Source organism: Xenopus laevis, chromosome 5S, assembly GCF_017654675.1.
Source record: "Xenopus laevis strain J_2021 chromosome 5S, Xenopus_laevis_v10.1, whole genome shotgun sequence".
Taxonomy (NCBI): domain Eukaryota; kingdom Metazoa; phylum Chordata; class Amphibia; order Anura; family Pipidae; genus Xenopus; species Xenopus laevis.
In genome coordinates, this window is record NC_054380.1 from 29,828,091 (window position 1) to 29,848,349 (window position 20,259).

Sequence of the window (20,259 nt, forward strand, 5' to 3'; positions counted from 1 at the left end):
ATACTCCCTCTCTCACACACACACACTCTCACAAACACACACACGCACTTCATAATAGAGGATATTCTCTTGCCATATGTAAAAAAATGGACCAGAGAAATGGTGTAAAGTCAGTGAAATGTATTATGCATTAAATATTGGTGGGGCCACAAAAAGTTTTATACCATATGGAAATACTTAAAATGAAGGTAAGTAAAATGGAGGCTTCACTGTATGTATCTAGTTGTAACTAGAACTCTAGAGGGAATAACATTCTACAAACCTCTGGCTAGTAATTTTGTTAAGAAAGTAGAAATTGCCAAATGTTGTCCTGGCAAACAAGGAGTTTGTGTCACTAATGGAATGGAAATGCTATACATGTGCAACAGTTACTACTCTATATATTTATGGAAAAGCTGTTGTTAGGTTTGTGTGGAAACCAAAATATGGGTACAAGTAATTTGTATAATATATTTTCTTTCTTGCCCCAACCCTGGAAAATTTTCTGTGGACACCCATGTTGTGGGAGCACTCAAAGTAAAAATATATACAATGGAAGTACGACTGAACTGGCCAAATTAGCTATAAGCAAACAAAAGAGAGGAGATTGATCAATGCATATTCCCTGGTTCCCTGTTTTATATGTAATTTAGTGTCTATATAAGAGGGTGTATTTTCAAAAACAGGGGTTTTATACCAAATGTACTTGTAGTTGATACAAGTGATATTATAGGAGAACTAAACCCAAAATCTGTGGTGTCAATTTGTCAGGCACCCCCTAGTGACTATAATAATTATCCACCTATTGTACATCAGGCTGGCACTACTCTGCTTTCAAAAAAACATCACTGGTCCATAGGGATGTCGCGGACTGTTCGGCGGCGAACTTGTTCGCGCGAACATCGGCTGTTCGCGTCCGCCGCAAGTTCGCGAACGTCGCGCGACGTTCGCCAATAGGCGTTTGCGTCAAAATCGTTCGACAATTCGATCGCTAAAATCGAACGATTTTCGTTCGATTCGAACGAAAATCGTTCGATCGAACGATTAAAATCCTTCGATCGTTCAAATCGAACGATTTTCGGATGTTCGAAGTTCGCGAACTGTTTGCGAACTGTTCGCATTTTTTGCCGGTGTTCGCGAATGGCGTTCGCGAACACATTATCGGCGGTTCGCTACATCCCTACTGGTCCAGGGTACTTTAATGAAGGGATTGGCACTGTCTGCTCAAATCACTATCCCAGGCCTGGACTGACAATTTGTGGATTCTGGCAAATGCCAGAGGGGCTGCTATAAGATGTCATAGACAGTCACCATGTAGTGGGCTGGTTGGGTTGGGTGTTTATGTTTCTGTGTATGAAATGCCAGGACCTGTTCTGAATTCCAGTCCAGGCCTGTACTGTACTGTTTATACATCTTTGGGGTATATTTATCAAAAAGTGAAGTAAGAGATCACTACAGTCCGTGAAATACTGCCTCTCTCCATTCATTTCTATGGGATTTTTAAAAGTGTATTTATCAAAAGGTGAAAGTGAAAGTTCATCCTTTGATAAATTTGCCTTTAAAAATCCCATAGAAATCAATGGAGAGGCAGTATTTCACTTTAGCGGACTGCGGTGATCTCTAACTTCACTCTTTGATAAATATACCTCAAAGATGGGGATTCTCCAAGTTTAACATTAGCTTGAGTAAAATGACTTTGGCCTTGCCAGGAAAGTGTAAAGATACATTAGCACTGATCATGATTGAGACCAAACATTTTTGTGATTTATAATATGAAAACACATTAAATTCTGGGATGACTGACCACCAATAGTCACAATCGGAATACATATTATTTTGGACATTTTTCCAAAATATTGATACATGATCCACCTCTCCATCATATTACTGTTTATGCTGAGGTGTGATATATATTATAATTGTATTTCTACTAACGAACGTTGCACATGGACATTTTGTTTGCCAAAAACCAGCATGTGTCTCCTCATTTACATCGCCATGTACCAAACTTCATTGTGACGATTGAAAAAAGTTAGAGGATCATTGTAGCCTGCAGCTGTCCCATATGAATTATCAAAAGGCAGTTCCAGGGCCACCAGTTCCTTCACAAGTATTTTAGCTTGCTTCTCATACTCTGAGTTCAGAGCATAGCCACCAAATGACCTAGAAGGAAATGAAAGGGAAAAGGTTGTAATTCTGATAACTTCCCAAGGTGAAACAGAAATCAACAAAGATACCCGATATCCAGATAGTTCCGAGTTACGGAAAGGCCGTCTCCCATAGATTACATTTTATTCGAAGAATCCAAATTTGTAAAAATTATTTCCTTTTTCTCTGTAATAATAAAACAGTACCTTGTAATTGATCCCAACTAAGATATAATTAATCCTCATTGGAATCAAAACCAGCCTATTGGGTTTATTTTATGTTTTTATGATTTTCTAGTGGACTTATGGTATGAAGATCTAAAATATGGAAAGATCCGCTATCTGTAAAACCTCAGGTCCTGAGCATTCTGAATAACATACATGTAACACCTACTGTTTATTATGCCCATCTGGCTACAGTCAATTAAAACTAAATTTCTTGAGAAAAGGAACATCATGATGTTGCTCTGCTTACCAGAGAAACAACGTGTGACTTTTCTCTGCTCACTAACTTCATGTCCTAAGCAGAGTTGAAATGAACAGCAGGTAGAGACATTGGAGCAAATTTACTAAAGGGCGAAGCGATTACCGCGGTTAAGCGGGCGAACATTCACCAGCGTGATGTAATTTCGGTACTTCACCGATTTACTAACGGTCGCCAGCGTAACTTCGCTAGCGAAGGAGATAGACTCTAGCGGTACTTCGCTTCCTAATGCCTGCCGAATTTACGCTCTGGCGAATGGATGTAACTATGCACATTCACTAAGATGCGGATTTTACTGAACGTTACCTCTTGCACCAGACTTGCCTTCGCTACCTCAGACCAGGCGAAGTGCAATAGAGTAGATAGGACTTCCTCAAACATATAACTTCCTAACATATGGCACATAAACTATACACTGGGCTCATGTGTAGGGCAATATAATAACTTTATTTTATTAAGGTTTCCCGGGCTGTAATGTATTTGCTGCAACATATACGTTCATTGTACTTTAACTTCCTGCCATATGCAAATTAGGCATAGCCAGCACAACTTTGCTTCGCTTGACGCAGAAACACTAGTGCAACTTCGCCAGCGTTTGGCGCCCTGGACGCAACTTCGGATTTTAGTGAATTAGTGTTGTCCTGGCGAATCTATGCCTGGCAAAGTGAGAAAAGCCGTCGCCGGCATCAAGGCGGCAAGGACCCCTGAAACACCCCTGGATGTTTTTTCAGATTCATTATTGTTTTAAATTAATTATATTCGTTGATGAACACAATGTCATTGAATATTGGACACTAGAAAAATATTGCTAAAGTGCTTAGAAAGAGTGCTCTGGACAAGGTTATATATATATATATATATATATATATATATATATATATATATATATATATATATATATATATATATATATATATAAATTAAATAACATAGTAGCATAGTAACATAGTAAGTAAGGTTGAAAAAAGACATGTCCATCGAGTTCAACCTTTTAGTTTTTTTTATTTTTATTAACTACCTATCTGCCAGTTGATCCAGAGGAAGGCCAAAAACCCATCTGAAGCCTCTCCAATTTGCCTTAGAGAGGGAAAAATTCCTTCCTGACTCCAAAATGGCAATCGGACTAGTCCCTGGATCAACTTGTACTATGAGCTATTTCCCATAGCCCTGTATTCCCTCACTTGCTAAAAAGCCATCCAACCCCTTCTTAAAGCTATCTAATGTATCAGCCTGTACAACTGATTCAGGGAGAGAATTCCACATCTTCACAGCTCTCACTGTAAAAAACCCCTTCCCAATATTTAGGCGGAACCTCTTTTCTTCTAATCGGAATGGGTGACCTCGTGTCAGCTGGAAAGACCTACTGGTTAATAAAGCATTAGAGAGATTATTATATGATCCCCTTATATATTTATACATAGTCATCATATCACCCCTTAAGCGCCTCTTCTCCAGCGTGAACATCCCCAATTTGGCCAGTCTTTCCTCATAGCTAAGATTTTCAATACCTTTTACCAGCTTAGTTGCCCTTCTCTGTACCCTCTCTAATACAATAATGTCCTGTTTGAGCACTGGAGACCAAAACTGTACGGCATATTCTAGATGGGGCCTTACAAGTGCTCTATACAGTGGAAGAATGATCCCCTCCTCCAGTGACTCTATGCCCCTTTTAATACAGCTCAAGACCTTATTTGCCCTTGATGCTGCCAACTGGCATTGCTTGCTACAGCCAAGTTTATTATCTACAAGGACTCCAAGGTCCTTTTCCATAATGGATTTGCCTAGTGCAGTCCCTTTAAGGGTATAAGTGGCTTGGATATTTTTACATCCCAGGTGTATGACTTTACATTTATCAACATTGAATCTCATTTGCCACTTAGCTGCCCAGATTGCCAGTTTGTCAAGATCATGTTGCAAGGATGCCACATCCTGGATGGAATTAATTGGGCTGGATAATTTTGTGTCATCTGCAAACACTGATACATTACTTACAATACCCTCCCCTAAGTCATTAATGAACAAGTTAAATAAAAGTGGACCCAATACTGAGCCCTGGGGGACCCCACTAAGAACCTTACTCCAAGTAGAGAATGTCCCATTAACAACCACCCTCTGTACCCAACAGACCTTAGTTTAGGAAGCATTAGTTTGTGGGGCACAGTATCAAACGCTTTGGCAAAATCCAAATAGATCACATCTACTGCCCCCCCACTGTCCAGAATCTTACTTACCACATCATAAAATGCAATCAAATTCGTCTGACATGACCTATCCTTCATAAAGCCATGCTGATTGTTGCTCACAATGCCATTCATTAGGACAAAATTTTGAATGTGATCCCTTAACAAGCCTTCAAATAATTTGCCCACCACAGATGTCAAGCTTACTGGCCTATAATTGCCAGGCTGAGATTGTAATCCCTTTTAAAATATTGGAATAACATCAGCTTTTCTCCAATCCATAGGCACCGTACCAGATGACAGTGAATCTGAGAAAATCAGAAATAAGGGCTGGTCTAAAACTGAACTAAGCTCCCACTGACTAGATTGAGCTGAACCATTTGTGCAGTTATAAACTGAGCCTATAGATGCAACATATTTGAACTGTACTGTACTAGAAGGTTTAGTTCACAAGAGTCATATTAGTATTGTCAATACTGAACATAATGTTCCAATGGTGATGATTATTTATTAGGGATGTAGCGAACGTCGGAAAAAAAGTTCGCGAACATATTCGCGAACTTGCGCAAAAATGCGAGCGGTTCGCGAACGGTTCGCGAACCCCATAGACTTCAATGGGAAGGCGAACTTTAACATCTAGAAAAGACATTTCTGGCCAGAAAAATGATTTTAAAGTTGTTTAAAGGGTGCAACGACCTGGACAGTGGCATGCCAGAGGGGGATCAAGGGCAAAAATGTATCTGAAAAATCTGCCTGTGTGTGCTTGGAAGAGATAGTGTAGGGGGAGAGCTGTTAGTGATTTCAGGGACAGATGATAGTAAGTTTGCTGGCTAGTAATCTGCTTGATACTGCTCTGTATTGGAGGGACAGAAGTCTGCAGGGATTTGAGGGACATTTTAGCTTAGGTAGCTTTGCTGGCTAGTAATCTACTGTTCTCTTTAAACAACTGCCATACGTTGACCTTGTAGGCATTGTTTGCCCAGTTTTTTTGGACGCAGCCACTGAAGCACAGTTGCCAGAAAAAATATGCCATATAAATGCTGAAAATAGTCATTTTTCGCCATACGTTGACCTTGTAGACATTGTTTGCCCAGTTTTTTTGGACGCAGCCACTGAAGCACAGTTGCCAGAAAAAATATGCCATATAAATGCTGAAAATAGTAATTTTTCGCCATACGTTGACCTTGTAGACATTGTTTGCCCAGTTTTTTTGGTTGCAGCCACTGAAGCACAGTTGCCAGAAAAAATATGCCACATAAATGCTGAAAATAGTCATTTTTTTGCCATATACGTTGAGTCAACGTATGGCAAAAAAATGACTATTTTCAGCATTTATATGGCATATTTTTTCTGGCCTCTGTGCTTCAGTGGCTGTGGCCAAAAAAACTGGGCAAACAATGCCTACAAGGTCAACGTCGTTGACCTTGTAGGCATTGTTTGCCCAGTTTTTTTGGCCACAGCCACTGAAGCACAGAGGCCAGAAAAAATATGCCATATAAATGCTGAAAATAGTCATTTTTTTGGTCGCAGCCACTGAAGCACAGTTGCCAGAAAAATTATGCCATATAAATGCTGAAAATATAAATTTTTTTGGTTGCAGCCACTGAAGCACAGAGGCCAGAAAAATTATGCCATATAAATGCAGAAAATATGCATTTTTTTGGTCGCAGCCACTGAAGCACAGTTGACAGAAAAATTATGCCATATAAATGCTGAAAATATAAATTTTTTTGGTTGCAGCCACTGAAGCACAGAGGCCAGAAAAATTATGCCATATAAATGCAGAAAATATGCATTTTTTTGGTCGCAGCCACTGAAGCACAGTTGCCAGAAAAATTATGCCATATAAATGCTGAAAATAGTAATTTTTTTGGTTGCAGCCACTGAAGCACAGAGGCCAGAAAAATTATGCCATATAAATGCAGAAAATATGCATTTTTTTGGTCGCAGCCACTGAAGCACAGTTGACAGAAAAATTATGCCATATAAATGCTGAAAATATAAATTTTTTTGGTTGCAGCCACTGAAGCACAGAGGCCAGAAAAATTATGTCATATAAATGCAGAAAATAGGCATTTTTTTGGTCGCAGCCACTGAAGCACAGAGGCCAGAAAAATTAAACCAGTAGGGTTTGCACCCTAGTTTGTAACGGTGGCGGAGGGAGGAGGAGGACGCTAAAGGACAGCTGTGTGTGGAGTCATGAGGCTTGAAGAGAAGGACAGCTGCATAGAAGTCAGAACAAGTCTTCCGGCGTGCAGTAACCCTCCGAGATCCACCCCTCATTCATTTTAATAAAGGTCAGGTAATCGACACTTTTGTGACCTAGGCGAGTTCTCTTCTCAGTTACAATCCCTCCTGCTGCACTGAAGGTCCTTTCTGAGAGCACACTTGAGGCTGGGCAAGACAAGAGGTTCATGGCAAATTGTGACAGCTCTGGCCACAGATCAAGCCTGCGCACCCAGTAGTCCAGGGGTTCATCGCTCCTCAGAGTGTCGATATCTGCAGTTAATGCCAGGTAGTCCGCTACCTGCCGGTCGAGGCGTTCTTTGAGGGTGGATCCAGAAGGGTTGTGGCGCTGCCTTGGACAGAAAAACATTTGCATGTCTGACGTTACAGACTGGCCAAAGGGCTTTGTCCTTGCAGGTGTGCTCGTGGCAGGATTACTGGCACCTCTGCCCCTGGAATGTTGATGAGTTCCTGAAGTGACATCACCCTTAAAAGCATTGTACAACATGTTTTGCAGGCTGGTTTGTAAATGCCGCATCTTTTCGGACTTGTGGTATGTTGGTAACATTTCTGACACTTTATGCTTGTACCGAGGGTCTAGTAGCGTTGCGACCCAGTACAGGTCCTTCTCCTTAAGCCTCTTGATACGGGGGTCCTTCAACAGGCATGACAGCATGAAAGACCCCATTCTCACAAGGTTGGATGCAGAGCTATCCATCTCCGCTTCCTCATTATCAAGGACTGCATCATCCACGGTCTCCTCCCCCCAGCCACGTACAAGACCAGGGGTCCCCAAAAGGTCACCACTAGCCCCTGGGAAGCCTGCTCCTGTTGGTCCTCCTCCTCCTCCTCCACAAAGCCACCTTCCTCCTCTGACTCCACTTCTGGCACCTCTCCCTGCGTTGCAGCATGTGCCTGGGTTCGTTCTGGTGATTCCGACCAGAAATCGTGCGCTTCCAGCTCCTCGTCACGCTGGTCTACAGCCTCATCTGTCACTCGTCGCACGGCACGCTCCAGGAATAAAGCGAAGGGTATTAGGTCGCTGATGGTGCCTTCGGTGCGACTGACCATATTTGTCACCTCTTCAAAAGGTCGCATGAGCCTGCAGGCATCGCGCATAAGCACCCAGTAACGGGGGAAAAAAATCCCCAGCTGTGCAGATCCAGTCCTACCACCCAGTTCAAAAAGGTACTCGTTGACGGCCCTTTGTTGTTGCAGCAGACGTTCCAACATAAGGAGCGTTGAATTCCAGCGAGTCTGGCTGTCAGAAATCAAACGCCTGACTGGCATGTTGTAGCGCTGCTGAATGTCAGCAAGGCGTGCCATGGCTGTGTAGGAACGTCTGAAATGGGCCGACACCTTTCTGGACTGGGTGAGAACGTCCTGGAATCCTGGGTACTTGGAGACAAAACGTTGGACTATTAAATTTAACACATGTGCCATGCAGGGCACATGTGTTAAATTGCCTAGTCTCAACGCTGCCAACAGATTGCTTCCATTGTCACACACCACTTTTCCGATCTGCAGTTGGTGTGGGGTCAGCCACCGATCGGCCTGTGACTGCAGAGATGACAGGAGTACAGATCCGGTATGGTTTTTGCTTTCCAGGCACGTCATCCCCAAGACAGCGTGACAACGGCGTACCTGGCACGTCGAATAGCCTAGGGGGAGCTGGGGGTGCACAGGTGTGGAGGAGGAGAAGGAGGACCCAGCAGCAGAGTAAGAAGAAGAAGAAGACGAGGTAGAGAGCGATGGAGGAGTAGAGGTGGTGGCAGAACCGCGTGCAATCCGTGGCGGTGACACCAACTCCACTGTTGTTGTTGAGCTACCCATTCCCTGCTTCCCAGCCATTACCAAGTTCACCCAGTGGGCAGTGTAGGTGACATACCTGCCCTGACCATGCTTGGAGGACCATGCGTCAGTAGTCATATGGACCTTTGGCCCAACACTAAGTGACAGAGATGCGGTAACTTGGCTCTGCACATGTTGGTACAGGTGTGGTATTCCCTTTTTAGAAAAAAAATTGCGGCTGGGTACCTTCCACTGCGGTGTCCCAATTGCTACAAATTTGCGGAAGGCCTCAGAGTCCACCAGCTGGTATGGTAAAAGCTGGCGGGCTAAGAGTGCAGACAAGCCAGCTGTCAGACGCCGGGCAAGGGGGTGACAGTCAGACATTGGCTTCTTACGCTCAAACATGGCCTTCACAGAAACTTGGCTGGTGGCAGATGACTGGGAATGGGAACAGGTGGTCAAGGTGGAAGGCGGAGTGGAGGGTGGTTCAGACGGGTCAAGGAGAGCAGAGGTAGAGCAGTAAGATGCTGGACCAGAAGGAGTGTGGCTTTTAGTTTGCCTGTTGCCTTTGAGGTGTTGCTCCCAAAGTGCTTTGTGCTTGCCGCTCATGTGCCTTCGCATAGAAGTTGTACCTATGTGGCTGTTGGGCTTACCAAGGCTCAGTTTCTGACTGCACTCATTGCAAATTACAATGCTTTTGTCAGAGGCACACACATTAAAAAAATCCCACACTGCTGACTTTTTGGAAGTGTGCGATCTGGCGGTAACAGTAGAAGTTGGCGGAGTTGGCGGTATTGGCGGCAATGGCGGGTGCGTTGGCCGGCTGAACACAGGTGCCGATACATGTTGTTGCCCTACTGATCCCTGCGGGCTGTCCTCCCTGCTTCTTCTAAGTCTTATTCTCCTACTGCCTCTCTGACTCTCCGTCTCTCCATCTGAACTACCCTCCTCTTGCTCTCTTCTACTAGGCACCCACAAAACATCAATCTCCTCATCATCATTCTCCTCAGATGCATCAATTTCTTCTGACACATCACAGAAGGAAGCAGCAGCGGGGACCTCCTCCTCATCACTCATTATGTCCATCTCTATCGTGTTCTCTGCCAGAATTAAATCTGGTGTAAGGTCCTCATCTCCTTCATCTTCTTCTGGCAATAATGGTTGCGCATTACTCAGTTCAAGAAACTCATTGGAAAATAACTCCTCTGACCCAGTGAAGAAGGGGCACCGGTGGTGGAGGAAGTGTTACGTGGGGTGGCCATAGCAGTGGAGGATGAGGAGGATGTTGTGGTAAAGTTAGAAACGGTAGAGGATGGGGTGTGCTGTGTAAGCCAGTCAACTACCTCTTCAGCATTTTGGGAGTTCAGGGTCATTGGCTTTTTAAAACTGGGCAATTTGCTAGGGCCACAGGATTGCATAGCAGCACGGCCCCTAGCACGGCCTCTGCGTGGCGGCCTGCCTTTGCCTGGCATTATTTTTAAAAAACAACAACAACAACAACAAAACTCAGTTGGTTTTTCTGGAAACGATAATACACACAGCTAGATGGCGGGTTGAAGAAAACACTGTGCAAATAATGCCTACAAAGTCAACGTATACACTACTACAGCGGTGGATACGGATTACGTAAAATATATGAATGCTGCTTGAAAAAAAGTAACTCAAGTGGTTTTTCTAGAGACGATAATATTATCAATATTTAGACAAAATGTGAACAAGGTCACACAGCTCGATGGCGGGTTGAAGAAAACAGTGTGCAAATAATGCCTACAAGGTCAACGTATACACTACTACAGCGGTGGATACGGATTACGTAAAATATATGAATGCTGCTTGAAAAAAGTAACTCAAGTGGTTTTTCTAGAGACGATAATATTATCAATATTTAGACAAAATGTGAACAAGGTCACACAGCTCGATGGCGGGTTGAAGAAAACAGTGTGCAAATAATGCCTACAAGGTCAACGTATACACTACTACAGCGGTGGATACGGATTACGTAAAATATATGAATGCTGCTTGAAAAAAGTAACTCAAGTGGTTTTTCTAGAGACGATAATATTATCAATATTTAGACAAATGTGAACAAGCTCACACAGCTCGATGGCGGGTTGAAGAAAACACTGTGCAAATAATGCCTACAAGGTCAACGTATACACTACTACAGCGGTGGATACGGATTACGTAAAATATATGAATGCTGCTTGAAAAAAAGTAACTCAAGTGGTTTTTCTAGAGACGATAATATTATCAATATTTAGACAAAATGTGAACAAGCTCACACAGCTCGATGGCGGGTTGAAGAAAACACTGTGCAAATAATGCCTACAAGGTCAACGTATACACTACTACAGCGGTGGATACGGATTACGTAAAATATATGAATGCTGCTTGAAAAAAAGTAACTCAAGTGGTTTTTCTAGAGACGATAATATTATCAATATTTAGACAAAATGTGAACAAGGTCACACAGCTCGATGGCGGGTTGAAGAAAACAGTGTGCAAATAATGCCTACAAGGCCAACGTATACACTACTACAGCGGTGGATACGGATTACGTAAAATATATGAATGCTGCTTGAAAAAAGTGACTCCGGTGTTTTTTCTGGAGACGGTAATATTATGGATATTTAGACAGAATGTGAACAAGGTCACACAGCTCGATGGCGGGTTGAAGAAAACAGTGTGCAAATAATGCCTACAAGGCCAACGTATACACTACTACAGCGGTGGATACGGATTACGTAAAATATATGAATGCTGCTTGAAAAAAGTGACTCCGGTGTTTTTTCTGGAGACGGTAATATTATGGATATTTAGACAGAATGTGAACAAGGTCACACAGCTCGATGGCGGGTTGAAGAAAACAGTGTGCAAATAATGCCTACAAGGCCAACGTATACACTACTACAGCGGTGGATACGGATTACGTAAAATATATGAATGCTGCTTGAAAAAAGTGACTCCGGTGTTTTTTCTGGAGACGGTAATATTATGGATATTTAGACAGAATGGGAACAAGGTCACACAGCTCGATGGCGGGTTGAAGAAAACAGTGTGCAAATAATGCCTACAAGGCCAACGTATACACTACTACAGCGGTGGATACGGATTACGTAAAATATATTATGGCTGCTTGAAAAAAGTGACTCCGGTGTTTTTTCTGGAGACGGTAATATTATGGATATTTAGACAGAATGTGAACAAGGTCACACAGCTCGATGGCGGGTTGAAGAAAACAGTGTGCAAATAATGCCTACAAGGCCAACGTATACACTACTACAGCGGTGGATACGGATTACGTAAAATATATGAATGCTGCTTGAAAAAAGTGACTCCGGTGTTTTTTCTGGAGACGGTAATATTATGGATATTTAGACAGAATGGGAACAAGGTCACACAGCTCGATGGCGGGTTGAAGAAAACAGTGTGCAAATAATGCCTACAAGGCCAACGTATACACTACTACAGCGGTGGATACGGATTACGTAAAATATATTATGGCTGCTTGAAAAAAGTGACTCCGGTGTTTTTTCTGGAGACGGTAATATTATGGATATTTAGACAGAATGTGAACAAGGTCACACAGCTCGATGGCGGGTTGAAGAAAACAGTGTGCAAATAATGCCTACAAGGCCAACGTATACACTACTACAGCGGTGGATACGGATTACGTAAAATATATGAATGCTGCTTGAAAAAAGTGACTCCGGTGTTTTTTCTGGAGACGGTAATATTATGGATATTTAGACAGAATGTGAACAAGGTCACACAGCTCGATGGCGGGTTGAAGAAAACAGTGTGCAAATAATGCCTACAAGGCCAACGTATACACTACTACAGCGGTGGATACGGATTACGTAAAATATATGAATGCTGCTTGAAAAAAGTGACTCCGGTGTTTTTTCTGGAGACGGTAATATTATGGATATTTAGACAGAATGGGAACAAGGTCACACAGCTCGATGGCGGGTTGAAGAAAACAGTGTGCAAATAATGCCTACAAGGCCAACGTATACACTACTACAGCGGTGGATACGGATTACGTAAAATATATTATGGCTGCTTGAAAAAAGTGACTCCGGTGTTTTTTCTGGAGACGGTAATATTATGGATATTTAGACAGAATGTGAACAAGGTCACACAGCTCGATGGCGGGTTGAAGAAAACAGTGTGCAAATAATGCCTACAGGGCAAATAATGCCTAAAAGGTCAACTTATACACTACTACAGCGGTAGTAAAATAAAAAAAGTAAAATAAAAAAAAATGAATATTAAAAAAAAAAATTAAAGTTGGTGCTGCTGAACTACTAGGAGCAGCAGATTAGCACACCAGTCCCACTCCCCAACACTGCTAGACTAATAGCACTGGGCTCTTATAGTAGTAGTAGTAGTAGTAGTAGTAAAACAACAAAAAAATAAATAAAAGCAGTCCTTACAAGGACTACTGTTATTGCAGCAGTCAGCAGATGAGATCAGAAGCAGGACAGCTGCCCACTGGCAGCTACATACAGAGCACTGCAGTAGAAGGTAGATTACTAGCCAGCAAAGCTACCTAAGCTTAAATGTCCCTCAAACCCCTGCAGACTTCTGTCCCTCCAATAACAGAGCAGTATCAAAACGATTACTAGCCAGCAAACTTTCAACTGTCCCTGAAATCACTAACAGGCAGCAGCTCTCTCCCTACACTATCTCTTCAGCACACACAGGCAGAGTGAAAAAACGCTGCAGGGCTTCGGTTTTTATAGGGAAGGGGAGTGGTCCAGGGGAGAGCTTCCTGATTGGCTGCCATGTACCTGCTGGTCTGGGGTGAGAGGGCAAAAAAAAGCGCCAACAATGGCGAACCCAAAATGGCGAACGTCGCGCGACGTTCGCGAACTTCCGGCGAGCGCGAACACCCGATGTTCGCGCGAACAAGTTCGCCGGCGAACAGTTCGCGACATCTCTATTATTTATGTGAAAAAATGGATATACCTGTATAGATGTACTTGTACTATGTAAATTCACTGTGACATTGCCAAGCATGCGTGATCTTGGTCGAAAACACTGAGAATCCCAGGAGAAAAAAAACGTATTTCCCTATCTCCTCTCTTGTTACTAATGAGCAAAGTAGTATCCCTCACTATGGGGAATTAACTCTCACTATAGGGAAAGTCATGAGTAATTTCAGGATAAAACTGACCACAGTGTGCGTGTGTGAATGTGATTTTACATTACAAGCTCCACTGGGCCAGGGACTGATGTGATAATTTCTATAGCTATATAAGTAAAAGCTAACATTTCTTTTTGTTTGTAGAAATATACACACCTTAATCAGAGACTAGAAATTATATCTATGACCCAGTTAACCTGATAACTGAAGCTAATGCTGGCAGTAGTTTGGAGATCCATAGTACAAAACACATTCTGCAAATGAGTCTTGTTATATGTGAGGCCACTATTTCAACGTCAATGTGTATAATGCATGATATATTTTATGCTGCAAACATAATTTCCATTGCATAAATAAGGCCTCATTTACTGGTGCTAAATATCTACCAATACGCCATTAGGTTGGAGCAGTTTACTACAAGTTAGAAGATGAAAGGAAAGAAGTGCAAGAGCACTAGGGGATGTAAAAGCTCATTCAAAGCGCTTAGGTCTGACTGTGGTCTGCCTTCAATGCAGGCCCGGACTGGCAATCTGTGGGGCTGCTGAGGGGCTGCTGTAAGGTGCCATAGAAAGTGACTACTAAGTGGGCTGGTGTAGGGTGTTTGGGCTTCTGTGTACTAGGAATGGCAGGGCCTATTTTGAATCCCAGTCCAGTCCTGCTTCAATGCATTGCAGGTTTGCACGCACGATAAAACCAAAATCCTTTATTTCATTTTAAATAAATGGCCCATTTGGATGAAGTGGATCACTAAAAGCATATGAATACCAGTTTCAGGTGTCAGAACCCATTATCAGTCAACAAGATTTTTGGTTTGATGATGGGTCAAGAGAAGACCCTGCTATATATTCTAAACTATAGAAACCAGAGCCGGCCAACCCGGCCAGGCGCCCTAGGCAACCTGGCCGGGCACGGCGCCGGCTTAGTGTGCGCCGACGCGCATGCGCGAAAATACGCGCATGCGCGCAAGCGCATTTGAAACAGAAAATAACCGACGCCAGTCAGGCAGACACAGGACCGGACACGGGGTAGGCGACAGAGCAGGTACGTGCTTGGCGCCCCCTCAGCTTTGCGCCCTAGGCACGTGCCTACTCTGCCTACCCCTAGTTCCGGCCCTGATAGAAACTATTTCACTTCTATACTTTTTATATATGGCCAGGCATAGCTTTCTTCTATGGTTGCCCACCATCCAACTGGCCCTTTTTATTTCATTCTGCATTTCATGTGCAAACACTGCCTGTCTTTACTGATACTATGATCACACAGCTCAGTGATGGACTTAAGGAAAAACGTGGGCACCCCTGGCACTTACCTGACATATACTGATATTTCAGGGAGTTTTTCAACATAAACAGCAGGGTTCAGGGGAGTAGGAGGAGTCACCACAGCTGGTGGCACAAAGAATGACATGGTAGCGTTAGTAGATAAAATATCACTCATTGGAACCTTTATACGCACTGGTACAGTCATCTTCATCTCTAGACCTGGAAAGGCAAGGAAAAGCAGGAATAAGAAAGTCTTAATCTGATGTCTGAGTAGATAGCAATTCAAGTTTATTCAGGGTGACAGTTATTGGCGAGATATGGTGGTGTCCTAGAAATTAGGAAAGGAAAGTTGCTATCAAAAGCAGTCTAACTGTGTATAGTCTCTGCACTTCTGGTTCTGACTCGTGAAATAATGTACAAGTAGCAAAAGCCAGCTGATCTGGAGGAACAAGAGGTCAGAAGGAAATAAACATAGATTACTTAACATTTCAATAACATTTACAAATAACTTTAAACCACCTTTGGTTTAATTTATATTGGAAAAAATGGACAAATGATTTATTGAAGTACCCAAAAAAAACTTCGAAATTCTAAGTTTTTTTACTTCGAATCCTTCGCTCGAGCTTAGTAAATGTGCCCCTTAGTGTTCATATACCAATTGCTTAAAAAAATGGACAAATGATTTATTACCTTCAGAATTTTGCCCATTGATATAATCCAGCAGGCGTTTGAAGCTTTTCACTAGTCCAATGCCAAGGAAGTCCAGCTCTAAAGATGTGGTTACCCAATTAGTTGCATTATAAATTCTGTGCTCAAATTTCTAAAAAGAAATAAAAACAAGAAAGGAGCATGTGTGAGGTCACCTATTACTTTTTCACAATCACACAGGCTGATCCCCAATTCACTATATGCTGCCATCCCTGCTATACCATTTGCCAAGGAATCACATGGCATATTGAATAAATCAGCACTGCACATGACCTGGAATTTAAATGTCAGCACACAGTGTACAACCCAAATGGCCAGGGACACGGAAGGTGCCAATTGCATAGTCAATGAACATACGTTATGATCGGACCAACCTACCGGCTGTATATCCCCCTCCCGAAAACATGGGGCAAAATCAGAGTGTGCAAAAATGTAATCGATACGGGAAAACGAATCATGGTGTGCTGAAAAATATGTATATTGAGATGAGGTCGGGTGCAGGTATCGCCACGAATCTAGTAACAAATGTTTTTCGAGGAGGCGTCGCGCTTGCTTAGAAATTTCCCGAGAGTATGGGGTTAAGCTAGACCTATCTTTGGAAGTCTGCATCACTGTATTAAAGTCACCCGCTAATAGAATTTGCCCTTCCGTATGCCTCTCCAGTAAACCCATAAATTCTACCAGAAAAGGATTAGGGGACTCGGTGGGTGCATAAATATTAGCCATGGAAATCTTTTTCCCAGCAAACGTAGCGACTAATATTATATAGCGACTCTCCTGATCCTTGATAACATGGCCAATGGTTAAAGGGAAGCCTTTCCTAATAAAGATGCCAACACCTCTGGTTTTAGAGTCAAAAGTGGCATAAACTGCCTGTGCATACTGTTTATCAAAAAAGTTAGGTGTTCGTCCAGTGGAAAAATGAGTCTCCTGCAGCATGACAATATCAACCCGCACCTTCCGATAATAGATAAAGGCCGCTTTACGTTTGGCCGGTGAGTTAAAGCCTTTAACGTTGTGTGAAACTAAGGTAACAGAAGCCATTATCATTTTACAAACTGAGACGCTCTGGCTAAAATATTCGGCTGCAGGGGACTCATCTCACCAACAACACCCAATACATCCATACATAAGCGAGGGACCCAAGATAGAGAAAGAGAGAAAGGAACAGCCAGAAAAAGAGAAAAAGACAAGAGAAAAAATTAGAAAAACAGAACTAACAAAACCCACAATTTGCCTTCAGTGGTAGTATGTCGAAACCATGATGTTGGTAATGGGCAGTGGGAGATAAAATTGCTCAGTCCAGCCCAGAGCCAACCTGGGCACTGACAACTGTCGGATATGGGGGTTTCCATGAGTGTCCACAATCGCTGTGCTCCATCCAGGGGGCAACCCCTCAACGCGGTGAAGAAAATGTAGTATAATAATAGAAAAGTTTGAACTTAAACTCACATAACTTTTACGACAACCGGTAGCCTATAGCAGAAAGATCAGGGAGGTTCAGACTTGCAGACTTTCTTTGGAGTTTGCCATTCTGGTTCCACAGTACTTGAAGTCGAAGCCATGGCCTCTCGAGTAGAAGTGCGCCGGTCGAAATCGCCCTCCAGGCCTAACTTCTTTGCAAACGGAATCAGATCTTCCGGGTCGTGTAAGAGAAATGTTTTGTCCAAATGGGTAACAATCAGCTTAAATGGAAATCCCCACTTGTAGCGAATTCCTCTCTCAATTGAGTGGTAAGACCCTTTGACGCCTGTCTTTTAGAGAGAGTGGAGGGCGCTAGATCAGAGAATATCTGTAATTCATGCTCCTTAAACGAGACTGAAGCCATATTGCGGGTGGCCTGTACAACGGCTTCCTTGCTGGTATAATAGTGCAAGCGAAGAACCACATCTTTAGGTCGATCCGAGAACTCCCTGTTGCGGCCTAAGGCCCTGTGCGCCCGGTCAAGCCTCCATTCCCCTTCAGGAATAGAAGGTACAATCAACTGGAACAACTCCAATAAGTAAGCAGGTAACTCTGCTGCAACAACACTATTTGGGATACCTCGGATCCGCAAGTTCTGTCTGCGATCCCTGTTTTCAATATCCTTAATATGATTTTGTGCCATGGCAAAATCGTTTGCCAAGCGCTCAAATTCGTCAACCAGAATGTTATGGCGACGCACCGACTCATTTTGTTTTCCAAATGTGACGTTCTTTGGCCCAACTCAGTAATATTCGCTTGTAGCGTAGTAACAGCTTTGTTAACTGAGTCCGAAATAACTCCAGAGATCTTGGTGTAAAGCTGGTCCAATTGGGTCTGTAATTCCTGCGAAGTCACAGCCGTGGCCCAGTCACCGGAAACTTCAGACTGCGTAGGTGAAGAAGCTGCCACGCCATCTTGAGAATGGGCCTCGCTCCGCCTTGGCTAAGAGCGCTACAAATAGCTGGAGAGGCTCTGCTGATCCTTTTTTTTAAATTTTGATGGCATCTTCGGCTGCTTACCAACTGTCCAGTAGTGTTGTAGCAAAATTCAATGCCCGTCTGTTAGCTGAACAGTGAGTTTGGCACCCCCTTAGGACGGAGCTCACAGCAAACACGTCCGCACTCTACATAGCGCGCATTCGCCCCCAAAATGTTTTCATTTTTAATGCTTTCTCCTGTCCATCTTGGATAGTCTAAAACATGGGGTGCTAACAAGGACAAGTGCTTGCCCAGGACAACTTATAAAGGGCAGTTAACATCTATAAAACGTATTGCTTGCTTCACTTGCTTTTCCAGTATCAGCTCAGTCTATAAAGGTATAACTCTCTAAACCAGTGGTTGTTGGATTTTCCCCTTTAGAGGTCCAACCTTAGGTCAGTGCCACCCTTGGTCAATAACAAGGTTATAGGTACAGATAAACATTGCTTTATCAGTTATTCATCCACAGATCTAAGAACATCTAGGACAGCAAATATATTTTCAATCCAATTATCATCCTAACTGACCTTCAAGCTGGGCTTTTGGATAAATCTAGGAGAGCTAATAAGAATCTTCCAACGTGCACCCCCTACCTCTGCTTCCGGATTTGATAGAAAAATATCCAGCAGCAGGGGAAGTGTGTGTGGGGGGGTTTGGAAAGTTTCATTTTTTTTACCATATAGACATTTGAGGGCTACACCCTTAAAGCTGCCACCCTAGGCTCACGCCCTCAAATGCCTATATGGTAAATACTCCTCTGCTTCTAAGGTGCATTGAATGTAACACCTATATATTTCAGGCAGTAACTAGCCCTTACCTCATATTTTCTCACTAGCTGATATCTGGGACACTTATAACTGGTACAAAACGCAGGTAACTTTTCTGGATCTAAGTTGATGTCTTCAGCCTGTGCTGCAGTGCAATGCAGAGAAAGAAGGCTCAGTACTATCAGGGCCACCAGGTTCTTCATGGTTTCAGAGTCGCTCGGAACGGAATAGTATTGACACTGGCTAAAATATGACATGCTGTGTGTGAAGGAATGTCAAAGGATTTATACTGTTCTATCCCTTCACGTAATTGGTCATACTAATAAAGCCAGTCCCCTTGTACGCCAGACCAGCTGTATCATTGTTAGGCTAATAGGATTATATAGATTGGTCACTGTCTCCCTCCCTCACTCTCTCTTGCAGCTATCTGGCTTGTTAGCTTGAGCTGTTGCATTCCTATGTATCCTTTGTAGAGGGACAAGGCCCGTGTCAGGAAAATCTCAATGCAATCAATCTAAATAAATTTAAAGAGATAACAATCTGGACATAAACAGACACAGCAAGATAATAGGTTTGTGATTCAGGGTATGGAGTTCAACCTTGGGTAAGAAAATAATTTTATTAGGAGGTTGGACAATATGTGTGGCCGGTTTGGTGTATTTGTTAATCTTGATCTGACAGTTAAGATGACTTTTTAGGGTCTGGCCACACAGAGCGCTTTGTTTTCCGAAGTCGCCCACAATTGCCTCGCGAGGAACCTTCGGAAAACGAAGCATTCCGTGTGGCTTCCCCCAGGCGATTTTAATTTTAGCTGGTGGAAGGCAGATCGGGGAAGATTAGTCGACACGATTAAGAGGAGATTTGTCGCCTGGCGAATCTGCCATGTGGCCAGACCCTTAGGGCAGAGACACATGTTGCTATTTCAGGAGATTGCTATTTCTTCTTCGGGCGACTAATCTCCACTAACTGCCTTCCCGCTGGCTAGAATGTAAATCGATGGCACTAAGATCGCTTCGGCTTTCTGAAGTCGCCTGAAGTTTCCTTGTGAGGCAACTTCAGAAAACAAAGTGTTCCGAGTGCCATCCCGCCAGCGATTTACATTCAGGGTTCATTCTCATAATC

At 43.1% G+C, this 20,259-nt stretch overlaps 1 protein-coding gene across 1 annotated transcript; it reads right to left on the reverse strand.

Moving 5' to 3' along the window:
- Window positions 1–1,560: 1,560 nt before the first annotated feature.
- On the reverse strand, window positions 1,561–19,888 carry LOC121394173 (heme-binding protein 2-like). Its single transcript, XM_041564355.1, has 4 exons — window positions 19,188–19,888; window positions 15,912–16,041; window positions 15,269–15,440; window positions 1,561–2,142 (listed from the first exon to the last, which is right to left on the reverse strand). The coding sequence occupies exons 1-4, from the start codon at window positions 19,392–19,394 to the stop codon at window positions 1,968–1,970; spliced, it is 684 nt and encodes a 227-aa protein (XP_041420289.1). The 5' UTR covers window positions 19,395–19,888; the 3' UTR covers window positions 1,561–1,967.
- Between the last annotated feature and the right edge of the window lie 371 nt (window positions 19,889–20,259).